Consider the following 13,019-nt stretch of genomic DNA (forward strand, 5'->3'; position numbering starts at 1 on the left):
GCTGAACCACAAGTTGCTCTAAAAAGGCATCTCATAGGCAATTCACAAATACCTTTTTCTTGGGCTCCAATACCAACCTGATTCTCCCAGTCTCCCTGTATATGGAAGTTTCCCATGACCACCGTAACATTGCTTTTCTCACATTCCCTCTCTATCTCCTGTTGTGTTTCATCTTGTGTCTCAGTGAGATTGTTCTGTCAAGATTGCCAATGCAATGTTTTCTGGGGAACAGTGTTTTGTCAAACTAGAATCCAAAAATTTCACACAAAAATGTGGCAATGTGTTTCAGTTAGTGCAAAATTGCCAGAGAATTGAAGATAATAAATCTATTTTAAAGCCTTACTAGATTAACTTTGGGAATAGGCAACATATGATCTATGAGAGAAACTGAAGAACACTTTTGAAATATTGTACATTGTTAAAGCCATATAATGAAACCTTACCACATAAAATGAAAATGAGATTGCAAACAGGTTTGAAATGTTAAACTTTAATACAATAGTCAGTTTACCAAAGCTGAAGCAGTTACACGAGTATACCGAAAACACTTGCATAATATTACCTCGGTGCTTCCAAAATTTTATAGGATGTTTACACAAATAAAACCAATAGTATAAATGTGAACAAGCCTTAAAAATACAGTTCTAAAATAAACTCAAGCAAAGATTAATTCACATTTAATATAGGATCATCTTGATATCTGCTCTCAATACACCTCTGGTTAACTTTCCCACATAAAATACTGGAAAGTACTGTACTGCAGGTGATTAAAAACAAAAGAAAGATAATGATGGAATGGGTTAGGACCAAAAATTAAACACAAAAACTGCTGCCAAATAAAGTTCCTTACATCACTATTACAACAAATCATTACTGATGGGTCTGGGGTTTGGACAGGTTGGACACCAAAATACGATCAGGGAAAATTGGTGTCCTTACCATCACTTTGTACATGCAGTGCATGGTAAAATGCCACCAACTTTAAAATTGACTTTTAGTGCCAAATTAAGTAATTTAGACAGTAGGGCATTGTAAAATATGCAAAGTATCCTTTTGAGGACATAACAGGCCATATGTTGAAGTCTTTTATCACATCACCAAATATTTGGATATTATAAAGTGAATATAAACTAGATTATAATTATAAATAACCAATTGAAAAATGTAATTACAAATTAAATAAATAAATGATTTTATAATAGGAAGGCAGGTGATATTTTGTGTTTGAAGTAAGATAAAGGAAATGAAGGAAGTCACTGGCGGGAGTTATTTATAGGCTTCCTAAAAGAAGTTAGTTACACTGTAGAACGTATTAATAACAAAAAAATAAGGGCTTGCAAGAAAGGTACTTCAATCATCATGGGTGATTTTAACCTTTCAGATGGATTGGCCATTAAAATGGCCAAAATATCCAAATTCATATAGAGTACAGGAGGTAGATTCTTTGAACAATATGTGATGGAACCAGTCAGAGATCTCCCAAGGTTACAAATATTCAACTTTCCCACAAATTCTTTCATACATTTTTCAAGATTGTCATAATAATGTTTCATGGTATTCATTAATGACTGCATACAATATATATTTCCATTATCTTAATTATGAATAGTGTTAGTGTGATTAATATATTAAATAAAAGAATTATAGAAAATGTATGTTCCTGGCCATGATCTCTTCTCAATTCTACCTTTGGCAGAAGGTATGGAAGCCTGAAAACAAGATTGAAGATCAGTTTTTTTCTTTTCTTTTTAAAATATTTTTAATTATTTTAATAAAAAACGTATACCCTGTACAATCAAAAAGGGTACAATTCCATAAGACAGTTTGGACAATTATATAAACTAAATAAGAAAATCTGAATATCACTAACATACATAAATTGTAACTCATATCCATAATTCATATTCTAATAGTATATACTGTACTTTTTTTTAGAAAAAAACCTCTAATAATACAAAAAAAAGGAGGAAAGAATAAAATAGTAAAGGAGAAAAACTCAAACCCTTCCCTAATGAGTGACATTAAAAGAAAAACGAAGGTTAATTTTTTTTTAAATCATGGAAAAGATACAAGTCAATTTAATTACATTGGAGTAAAGTAAGATAGTGAGTCATAAATGACCCCGTAACTTCTTAAATCTTATATCTGAATTATTAATTGAATAACAAATCTTTTCCATATTCAAAAAGGACATGATGCCACGCAATCACTGAAGATCAGTTTCTTTCGAACAGCTAATTCAATTAGTTTACTGTTATAGTTTTTCTTGTTTGGCTGCAGCACATAAAAAATTTCAGGCATGTGTATATTGAACAATGTATTCCTGGCCAGGAATCCTGGGCAAGCATGGCGTCGGCAAGTGCAACGACAATGGGCGCCTCCTGTTGGAGCTCTGCGCAGAACAGCGGCTTGTCATTACAAACACCCTTTTTCAGCAGAGGGACAGCCTTAAGACCACCTGGATGCATCCCCGATCCAAACACTGGCACCTCCTGGACTACATCCTGGTGCGAGAAAGTGACAAACAAGATGTGCTCCACACCAGGGTCATGCCTAGCGCGGAATGCCACACTGACCACCGGCTGGTTCGCTGCAAGCTCAACCTTCACTTCAAGCCAAAGCCCAGGAACAATAAAGCCCCCAGAAAGAGGTTCAATGTTGGAAAACTGCAGTCAGACGAAGCGAGAGGAAACTTCCAGGCAAACCTCAAAGCAAAGCTCGACGTTGCAACCCGCCTCACGGACCCGTCCCCTGAAACCCTCTGGGATCAGTTGAAGGCTACCATACTGCAATCCACTGAAGAGGTACTGGGCTTCTCCTCCAGGAAAAACAAGGACTGGTTTGACGAAAACAGCCAGGAAATCCAGGAACTGCTGGCAAAGAAGCGAGCTGCCCACCAGGCTCACCTTACAAAGCCGTCCTGTCCAGAGAAGAAACAAGCCTTCCGTCGCGCATGCAGCCATCTTCAGCGCAAACTCCGGGAGATCCAAAATGAGTGGTGGACTAGCCTCGCCAAACGAACACAGCTCAGCGCGGACATTGGCGACTTCAGGGGTTTCTACGAGGCTCTAAAGGCTGTGTACGGCCCCTCACCCCAAGTCCAAAGCCCGCTGCGCAGCTCAGACGGCAAAGTCCTCCTCAGCGACAAGATCTCCATCCTCAACCGATGGTCAGAACACTTCCAATCTCTTTTCAGTACCAACCGCTCAGTCCAAGATTCCACCCTGCTCCAGCTCCCTCAACAGCCCCTAAGGCTAGAGCTGGATGAGGTTCCCACCCTGGATGAGACATATAAGGCAATCGAACAACTGAAAAGTGGCAAAGCAGCAGGTATGGATGGAATCCCCCCAGAAGTCTGGAAGGCTGGCGGCAAAACTCTGCATGCCAAACTGCATGAGTTTTTCAAGCTTTGTTGGGACCAAGGTAAACTGCCTCAGGATCTTCGTGATGCCACCATCATCACCCTGTACAAAAACAAAGGCGAGAAATCAGACTGCTCAAACTACAGGGGAATCACGTTGCTCTCCATTGCAGGCAAAATCTTCGCTAGGATTCTACTAAATAGAATAATACCTAGTGTCGCTGAGAATATTCTCCCAGTATCACAGTGCGGCTTTCGCGCAAACAGAGGAACCACTGACATGGTCTTTGCCCTCAGACAGCTCCAAGAAAAGTGCAGAGAACAAAACAAAGGACTCTACATCACCTTTGTTGACCTCACCAAAGCCTTCGACACCGTGAGCAGGAAAGGGCTTTGGCAAATACTAGAGCGCATCGGATGTCCCCCAAAGTTCCTCAACATGATTATCCAACTGCACGAAAACCAACAAGGTCGGGTCAGATACAGCAATGAGCTCTCTGAACCCTTCTCCATTAACAATGGCGTGAAGCAAGGCTGTGTTCTCGCACCAACCCTCTTTTCAATCTTCTTCAGCATGATGCTGAACCAAGCCATGAAAGACCCCAACAATGAAGACGCTGTTTACATCCGGTACCGCACGGATGGCAGTCTCTTCAATCTGAGGCGCCTGCAAGCTCACACCAAGACACAAGAGAAACTTGTCCGTGAACTACTCTTTGCAGATGATGCCGCTTTAGTTGCCCATTCAGAGCCAGCTCTTCAGCGCTTGACGTCCTGCTTTGCGGAAACTGCCAAAATGTTTGGCCTGGAAGTCAGCCTGAAGAAAACTGAGGTCCTCCATCAGCCAGCTCCCCACCATGACTACCAGCCCCCCCACATCTCCATCGGGCACACAAAACTCAAAACGGTCAACCAGTTTACCTATCTCGGCTGCACCATTTCATCAGATGCAAGGATCGACAATGAGATAGACAACAGACTCGCCAAGGCAAATAGCGCCTTTGGAAGACTACACAAAAGAGTCTGGAAAAACAACCAACTGAAAAACCTCACAAAGATAAGCGTATACAGAGCCGTTGTCATACCCACACTCCTGTTCGGCTCCGAATCATGGGTCCTCTACCGGCACCACCTACGGCTCCTAGAACGCTTCCACCAGCGTTGTCTCCGCTCCATCCTCAACATCCATTGGAGCGCTCACACCCCTAACGTCGAGGTACTCGAGATGGCAGAGGTCGACAGCATCGAGTCCACGCTGCTGAAGATCCAGCTGCGCTGGATGGGTCACGTCTCCAGAATGGAGGACCATCGCCTTCCCAAGATCGTATTATATGGCGAGCTCTCCACTGGCCACCATGACAGAGGTGCACCAAAGAAAAGGTACAAGGACTGCCTAAAGAAATCTCTTGGTGCCTGCCACATTGACCACCGCCAGTGGGCTGATAACGCCTCAAACCGTGCATCTTGGCGCCTCACAGTTTGGCGGGCAGCAGCCTCCTTTGAAGAAGACCGCAGAGCCCACCTCACTGACAAAAGGCAAAGGAGGAAAAACCCAACACCCAACCCCAACCAACCAATTTTCCCTTGCAACCGCTGCAATCGTGTCTGCCTGTCCCGCATCGGACTGGTCAGCCACAAACGAGCCTGCAGCTGACGTGGACTTTTTACCCCCTCCATAAATCTTCGTCCGCGAAGCCAAGCCAAAGAAAGAATATGGCAATAAACTCATTATCATTATGCCTTTAGAAAATGGACAAATCTGACTTGAAGAGGAATCCATTAATAGAGAGTTCCTAGAAACAGAACCATTACGTTATCCAACGTCTGCCTGTGCTCTAAAATTGAGAAGAGTAAGGAGTCTTCATCAAAAGTTACAAGGTTCATAAAGACTTTGACAGACTAGATTCAGGTAGACGGTTTCACATAATTGAGGAGTTCAGGACCTTGGCACATTTTGAGAATAAAAAGTAGTTCACAATTTGAAAATTGAGAGAAAAAAAAAGTCTTCATTTAGAGAGTGGTGAATCATTGGAATTCTCTACCCAAGGTATCTATGGACGGTCAATTGTTAAGTCAAAGCAGAGGTCAGAAAATTTCTAGACACTAAAATAAAGATGGGACAAGGCAAAAAGCTGTCGCAAATCAAGAAGATGACAAATCTGCAAGAATCTCCCTTCTTAGAGGAAATACTTAAAATATTCCCAATAATAACAGAAGGTCAGGTACAGAGGAGAAGGATTAACTTTAAACAATTAGTATCACTAGAGTTAAAGGTATGAGGCAAGTGAATGGGACTAAAAGGCTGACAGGTTTCCTGAACCTGATGGTCTCCATCCTTGAGTCTTAAAAGTGATGCCAACAGAGATGATAAATGCATTGGCTCTGATCTTCCAAATTCCTTCTTAATCTCAAACAGTCCCAGAAGATTTCATGTCATAAAACAATAAGTGAGGGAGACAGGAGGCAGAAAGCACTGGGTCAGTTTGCCAAATATCTATCATGGGGAAAATGCCGGCATTCATTGTTAAAGGAGTTGAAAATATTTCAAAAATTATTACACAATCAAGCAGACAAGATTATTTTATAAACAATAATTGCATTACATTTCTTTAGGGATGTAGCAAGCAGAGTGCATAATGAATAAATAGTGAAATAGGATTTGAAAGAAATCATTGGTAAGATACCAAATAAATGTGGGTCCAGGAAAGTTTTTTTTTCAAACAATATAGATTGTCCTACCTGACCAATTCTCAACAAATCTCTTGAGCAGTACGAGATATGCAGGAATGCATTTAATTTTTGTAAGATTATTCCCACAAAACTCAAAACGGTCAACCAGTTTACCTATCTCGGCTGCACCATTTCATCGGATGCAAGGATCGACAACGAGATAGACAACAGACTCACCAAGGCAAATAGCGCCTTTGGAAGACTACACAAAAGAGTCTGGAAAAACAACCAACTGAAAAACCTCACAAAGATTAGCGTATACAGAGCCGTTGTCATACCCACACTCCTGTTCGGTTCCGAATCATGGGTCCTTTACCGGCATCAGCTACGGCTCCTAGAACGCTTCCACCAGCGTTGTCTCCGCTCCATCCTCAACATTCATTGGAGCGACTTCATCTCCAACATCGAAGTACTCGAGATGACAGAGGCCGACAGCATCGAATCCATGCTGCTGAAGATCAAACTGCACTGGGTAGGTCACGTCTCCAGAATGGAGGACCATCGCTCTCCAAGATCGTGTTATATGGCGAGCTCTCCACTGGCCACCGAGACAGAGGTGCACCAAAAAAGAGGTACAAGGACTGCCTAAAGAAATCTCTTGGTGCCTGCCACATTGACCACCACCAGTGGGCTGATATCACATCAAATCGTGCATCTTGGCGCCTCACAGTTCGGCGGGCAGCAACCTCCTTTGAAGAAGACCGCAGAGCCCACCTCACTGTCAAAAGACAAAGGAGGAAAAACCCAACACCCAACCAATTTTCCCTTGCAACCACTGCAACCGTGTCTGCCTGTCCCGCATCAGACTTGTCAGCCACAAACGAGCCTGCAGCTGACGTGGACTTTACCCCTCCATAAATCTTCATCCGCGAAGCCAAGCCAAAGAAAGAAAAGAAAGAATCTTGTACCAGATCTCTCTTGCCCACTTCCAATGTTCTAAGTGAGGTCTGTGGAGATGCTGTTTTTTGCAGTCAGAGACCCATATCTGGATGAACTGTGGACAGCCTGGTCTGCAGGTTGCGGCCAAACATTAGTTCTGCTGGGGTGTGTTTTGTGGTAGAATGTGGCGTGTTTCTGTATCCCAAGGAAATTTGCGATTTTGTGTGCCCAGGAGGCATTTAGAAGTTTCATGGTTTTCACATCTTTTTTGAATGTTTGTACAAAATGTTCTGCCTCCCCATTAGTACTTGGGTGATAGGGTGTGGACAAAATATGTCTGATATTGTCGCGCATACATTTTTTTAAATGTTCTGATGTAAACTGGGGCCCATTGTCCATAACTAATTCATGGGGGAACCTGTAAGTGGCAAAGATAGCTCGTAGATGGTCAATTGTGGGATCTGCTTTGGGGTTTTACAGCTGTGAAACTACTGGCCATTTGGAGTGTGCATCCACAGCTATAAGGAAAGCTTCACCTATGAATGGTCCAATGCCAGGGTCTGGATGGCCACTTCCATGGGTTAGCTTTGGCTTGCAGCATTTTTGGCTGCATTGACTGACATATTTTGCATTCTCTTACTGTTGTTTCTTGAAAAACTCATGCAGTTTGGCATGTAGAGTTTTGCCGCCAGCCTTCCAGACTGTTTATGCATCCAGGCCAGTGCCTTCATTCGTACCATTCCTGGATGGTTGTGGTGTAGTTCTGATAACATGGTAGTTTGCCATTTAGCTGGAATAATTGTACGGGTACCCTATAGTAAATATCCTTCATGGTGGCGTGTGTGGTAAGGTTTTAGATCTTCGGGGATGACTTCAGATTCGGGCCACCCATTAAGGGTGATCTTGCTTAATGTTGCCTCTTTTCGGGTTTTCTTTCTGATCATCTGGGCTGTAATGGGCAGTTGTTGAAGTTATTCTTGGTTGATGGATGCTGCCTCTGTTGTCCATCTAATAATTTCTTGTTGTTGTTCTATCTTGGGTAGTGGCATGTTGTTGAGTGTTCCTGGTTTATATTTTATATCAGAGTTATACTCCACTAGTAGCATAGCCCATCTTTGAATTCCGGCCGCAGCCAATACCGGTGTACCTTTGTGCGACCCCAGGATTAAACTAAGAAGTTTATTGTCTGTGATAGGGTGAATTTTCTTGTGTAAAGATTTTGGTGGAATTTTTTTTTAACACCTAAAATTATTGCCAATCCTTCTTTTTCTAGTTGGGCATAATTGTGTTTGCTTGTGGTTAATGTTCACGAAGCATACCTTTTTCTGTGATTTGGGATAGTACCGCTCTTAGTTTCACTGGTGAAACATCCACGGCTAGTGTAACTTCTTTACTAGGGTCGTAGTGGATCACCACCTTATTTGTTGACATTAGTATTTCCTTTAGTTGATCGACTGTGCTTTTAGTTTCTGCGTTTCAATACCATGTTTGATCTTTCTTGAGTAATTGGTTCAGTGGGCTGCATAATGCAGACATTTAGGGATTTGTTTTCGGTAGTGATTAACAAGTCCTAGAAAGGTCTGTAATTCTGATTTGTTGGTTGGATATGAGCCTTGTGAACAGCTTCTGTTCCTGTTGGATTTATTCGTACCCCCTCATTGTCGATTGTAAATCCAAGGGGCCCCAAGAAGACACATTTGTCCTTTCGTAATCACCTGTTTTAATCTGGTTAAAACCTTTTCAAGGTTTTGTTAGTGTTCACTGTCATTTCGGCCCATGATGACGATATCAAATGAGAGTCCATGTAGTAATTTGTCCATTGTTGTTTGAAAAATCGCAGATGTTGCTGAAACTCTGTAAGGCGCGTGTGTAGGTGAATAGTCCCAGATGGGGATTGATTGTCACATATTCCCTTGAATTTTTTGGTTCAATTTTATCTGTTGATATGCTTATGACAATCTAGTTTTGTGAATTTTTGCCCTGCATTTAGTGATTGAAACAATTCTTCTGCCTTGGGCATGGGGTGTTTGGGTATTTTGTGTAATGGATTGATGGTGATTTTGTAATCGCCACAAATGCGAATTTCACTGTTTACTTTTCATATGGGTACGATGGACGCTGCCCAATCACTTTATTGTATTGGTTCTAATATGCCTCATGTTTTAGTCTGTTTAATTCAGCCTCAATTTTCCCTTTCATAGCAAATGGGACTGTTCTGGCTTTGAAGAATTTTGGTTCTGCATTTTCTTTTAATTGCAGTTTGGCTTGAACACCTTTGATTTCCCCAAATTCTTGTTGGAAAACCATTGCATGGTTTTTGAGGATTTGGTCGAGTTCTGGCTGGGAGGTGTCTGTGTGGTTTACATTTAGTATTGAACTGATTTCCAGCCAGTCTAGGGGAATGTGTTGTAGCCAGTTTCTTCTGAAGATGCTGGTCTCTGGGTATCTACGACGTAGAGAGAGAGTGTTTTTGGTTGCTGTTGTTTGTATTGTATTTGGACCATATTTTTCCAAACACTTTGATTCTGTCTCCTGTAACAGATCGTAAGAGTTATTTCAGTTGTTTTAAACAGGAGGTGTGGTAGCAAGCATTCTTTTACACACAATGGCATTAGGATCATCTCTGCCCATGTGTCTTACACTATCTTCAGGGGGTGTCCATTTATTTTTAGCTGTATAAAGATTGCTGTGTTTCCTCCATTTATTCCTTGGATGTGTAATATCTCAGGAGCTGAAATTTCAGGAGCTTGATGGTCAGCCATTGGGCTGTTATCATCATCCTTGCTAGGTTGCCTCTCTCTTTCTCTCTCTCTCTCTCTCTCTCACTCACTTTGACTTTAGTTACCTGCTTATTTGCAGGCCGCCTGCGCTTTACAAGTGGACATTTAGCTTTGATATGTCCTTCTGTTTTGCAATGGTTGCATTTAGAATTTTTGAAGAAACAATTTTCCGGTCGGTGGTTGCATTTCACACAACAACAGCATTGTTGGCAGGAAGACCTCCCAACCAGTAGGTCTGGTTGACCCACATCCAAGATTTTATCTGCCATTTCAGAGCTGCCGTCAGTTCTGTATGCAATTTGTAGCGCAATATCTTCATCCATTGCTAACAATTTTTGCCTTGCTTGGCGATTTGCCAGCCCCATCACTAATGTGTCTCGCTGTACCTGATTTAGAAACTGCTCGAAATGACAATGCTCTGCCAGTTTGCACAATGATGCTAGCTATTCACTTACTGTTTCTCCTGGGCTTTGTCTCCTTTCATAGAATCGTTGCCTTTCTGCCATAACTGGTTTGGGGCTTAAATGGTTCCTGAGAGTTGTGCATAATTTCCTGAATTCCCCAAACTTTCCCTCTGCCATCTTGACACGCTTTCGCCTTGATCTTTTGGCAGGAACTTGTTAGGTAGTAGTTTTCTACTGTTGTTTTCCTGCTCACGGTTGGTGCATGGAGTACGTGTAGGGTTCATTTCATTCCTCGTCGCCACTGTTGTGTATGCACTCACACAATTAAGACTCAGAGACGTGATGCTTTCTCGTCCTTTACTTCTATTAGACTAACCTGGCTACTGAGACACAGGGTAATAGATATCGCAGGTGACATCAAGACGTGGGCGGGCTTATACCTAACAATGTGGATAAAAAAGGTTCAGAGGGATAGAGGCAGGATGTTAGGACTAGTTCAGGTAGACAATTTAGTCGGCATGAACAAGTTGGGCCGAAGGGTCCTTTTCCATGCAGTAAAACTCGAACGTTGAGTCGAATTCCTACCCCTACCGAGACTCTTCGGTTTTCAGCGCAACTCCCTGGCCCATGTTTGCTTCATCTCCAGGGAGAGAGAGTGGGCGGCGCCTGCTCTTGGCGCTCACAGGCGGCCAGTCCTGGGCAGCCACTGCTACCCCGGCGCTGCCTATTGTTGAGGGTGTGGGCCAAGTTCATTGTGACGGACCGCCGTCATCCAACGACCGGCCAATACCATCAAGCGGGGTGGTCGCGCTGTTCCCCAATCTGCCGTCGCCCATATCATGCATGCCCTGAACCCGGGCAGTGTGCTCCCCGCTCTTGCCGTGGAGGTGGATCGGCTGGCGCCTGGAGACCCGTTTTCCTCCCAGCGAGAAGTGGAGAGGAGTTGGCGCCCCAGGGCGCAGATCATGTCCCAGTGCCCCGCTGCGTCTGGCAGTAGGTGAGAGACGCATCTGCTTACCGCGACCCTCCAACAAGCTGTGTGTTGACGTGCTCTGCTCACCAGCACGATATTTGTTTCGCCAACACACATCTACCGTCTTTCTCCAATTCCCAGCAGAAATAAAAGTTGCTGCAAGGTGTCCCGCGGAGCGGATTAGGGCGTCTTTGAGAATTATTTAGAAGCGACCTAAAATTAGTGGAAAAGTTGTGTTTGGCTGAACGCCAGCAGTTCGAATGAAGAAGGGAGAAGAGCAAGGATCTGGAGAGAGAGAATTCTGGAGGAGGTAAGTTAACCAATTAAGTCCATGTGGAATTTCCCAATTGGCATCAACTCAGCGCGGATTCAACCACACCAGTAACAATTTACAGTGGGCAATCAGCCTGTCACCCTGTATTACTTCGGGCTGGAGGAGATAGAGAACTCCGGGGGGGATCCCTGTACAGTGAGTTCTCGGGAACACGGACACACACACACACACTGTGGTCAGGACTGAATCGTGGAGCCTAAAATAAACACGTGAAGGGCGGTTGCTCTGCCGGCCGGCCGGAACGTGGCAAAAACCCGCAACTTCACGGTGGATCATGAGGTTTTACTGCAGTGAAACCGGGATGGGTCAAGAGTGTTGTACAAACGTCAGACTCCACGGGTATGAAATGGTTAGTAGGTACCCAAAAAAAAGGAATTTTTTTACAGAAGACTAATGGGTTGTGACTGTACAGACTGGAAACTGTATCTTAATTGCTAACTCTTGGGAATTCGTGGTGTCAGAGGTGAGGAATTTTGACACATTGATGAAAATCTTTCAGCTGATGTCAGTTAGATCCAATGAATGTAAGCACCCGTGAAACAACAGCAATTGTAAGCCATCAGTAATATTTTGAATATGTTATTTGGGAATATTATGAATGATGTAACAAAATAATAAATAAAGGCAGACTTTAAGCCAAATGCATTCAGAAGATTTTTTTTTAAAAACAGGTACACTATATTTGTTTGCTAACTTGTTTTGCTCAGCTCCACACTTGAAGATACCATGGACAGCCAGTGCCTTTTTTTTTCCCAGGATGGGAGTAGCAAACACCAGAGGGCATCTGTACAAAGTGTTGGGAGGAAAGTTTAGGAGAGATATCAGGGGTAAGTTTTTTTTGGACACAGTAACAATTTACAGTAACAACTGTGGGGGCCTGGAATATCTTGCCAGCAGTGTTGGTTGAAATATTAGGGGCTCTTAGACAGGCATGTGAATGAAAGAAAAATAAAGGGTTACGAGGTAGGAAGGGTTTAGTATTTTTTTGGTAGGAATATATATGGTAATGACAAGCCGCTGTTCTGCTTTTTTTTGAGGGGGAAGGCGTGGAGGGAGAGGACGTGGAGGGGAAGGACGTGGAGGGGAAGGACGTGGAGGGGGAGGACGTGGAGGGGGAGGACGTGGAGGGGGAGGACGTGGAGGGGGAGGACGTGGAGGGGGAGGACGTGGACCTGTCCTCGGGCCTGCGCAAAGGAGCTTTTAGGTGGAGTGCAGTGCGCGCATTACTGGCCCCACCCTTTACACCCATGGTTCGTGTGCCGTGGCCAAGCAAGCTGGGACGTGGCAGCGAGGTCCTTGGGTCGTAGGTTTTATATCGGAGTGGCCTTCTCCTATGCAGGTTTCTTACCCGGGCTGGAGGGGCCTGCCTCCCCTCCTAGGTCGGTCCATACTGCCCGGATCGGGGCCGAGGCCGCCGCAGCTCACCCTGTGCCTGGACCGGGGCCGCCGCCTCCCACTCTCTGCCCGGATCGGGGCCTCCCCCTGCCCCACTCGACCGAGGCCGGGGCCGCCGTCTCCCCCTTGCTCCTGCCCGGATCGAGGCCGCCGCCGTCTACCC

General features: G+C 44.1%; 1 protein-coding gene and 1 long non-coding RNA gene across 4 annotated transcripts in view; one reads left to right on the forward strand and one right to left on the reverse strand.

Moving 5' to 3' along the window:
* Positions 1-661: 661 nt before the first annotated feature.
* Positions 662-11,178, reverse strand: LOC138751622 (uncharacterized). The gene is made up of 2 exons (XR_011350093.1): positions 6,370-11,178; positions 662-1,709 (listed from the first exon to the last, which is right to left on the reverse strand). It is a non-coding gene; the product is annotated as an uncharacterized lncRNA (long non-coding RNA).
* LOC138751621 (sperm-associated microtubule inner protein 4) overlaps positions 10,927-13,019 on the forward strand; it is a 70,071-nt gene continuing 67,978 nt past the window's right edge. The window contains exons 1-2 of one of the 3 annotated variants that reach the window (XM_069914149.1): positions 11,065-11,151; positions 11,272-11,437. In XM_069914149.1, coding sequence (XP_069770250.1) covers positions 11,388-11,437 — 50 coding nt within the window. In that variant the 5' untranslated portion in view covers positions 11,065-11,151; positions 11,272-11,387. Of the gene's footprint in view, positions 11,152-11,268; positions 11,438-13,019 lie in introns of all 3 variants that reach the window. The other 2 variants (XM_069914148.1, XM_069914146.1) reach the window with 2 other exon arrangements.

The sequence above is a fragment of the Narcine bancroftii genome, chromosome 1 (genome assembly GCF_036971445.1).
Source record: "Narcine bancroftii isolate sNarBan1 chromosome 1, sNarBan1.hap1, whole genome shotgun sequence".
NCBI lineage: Eukaryota > Metazoa > Chordata > Chondrichthyes > Torpediniformes > Narcinidae > Narcine > Narcine bancroftii.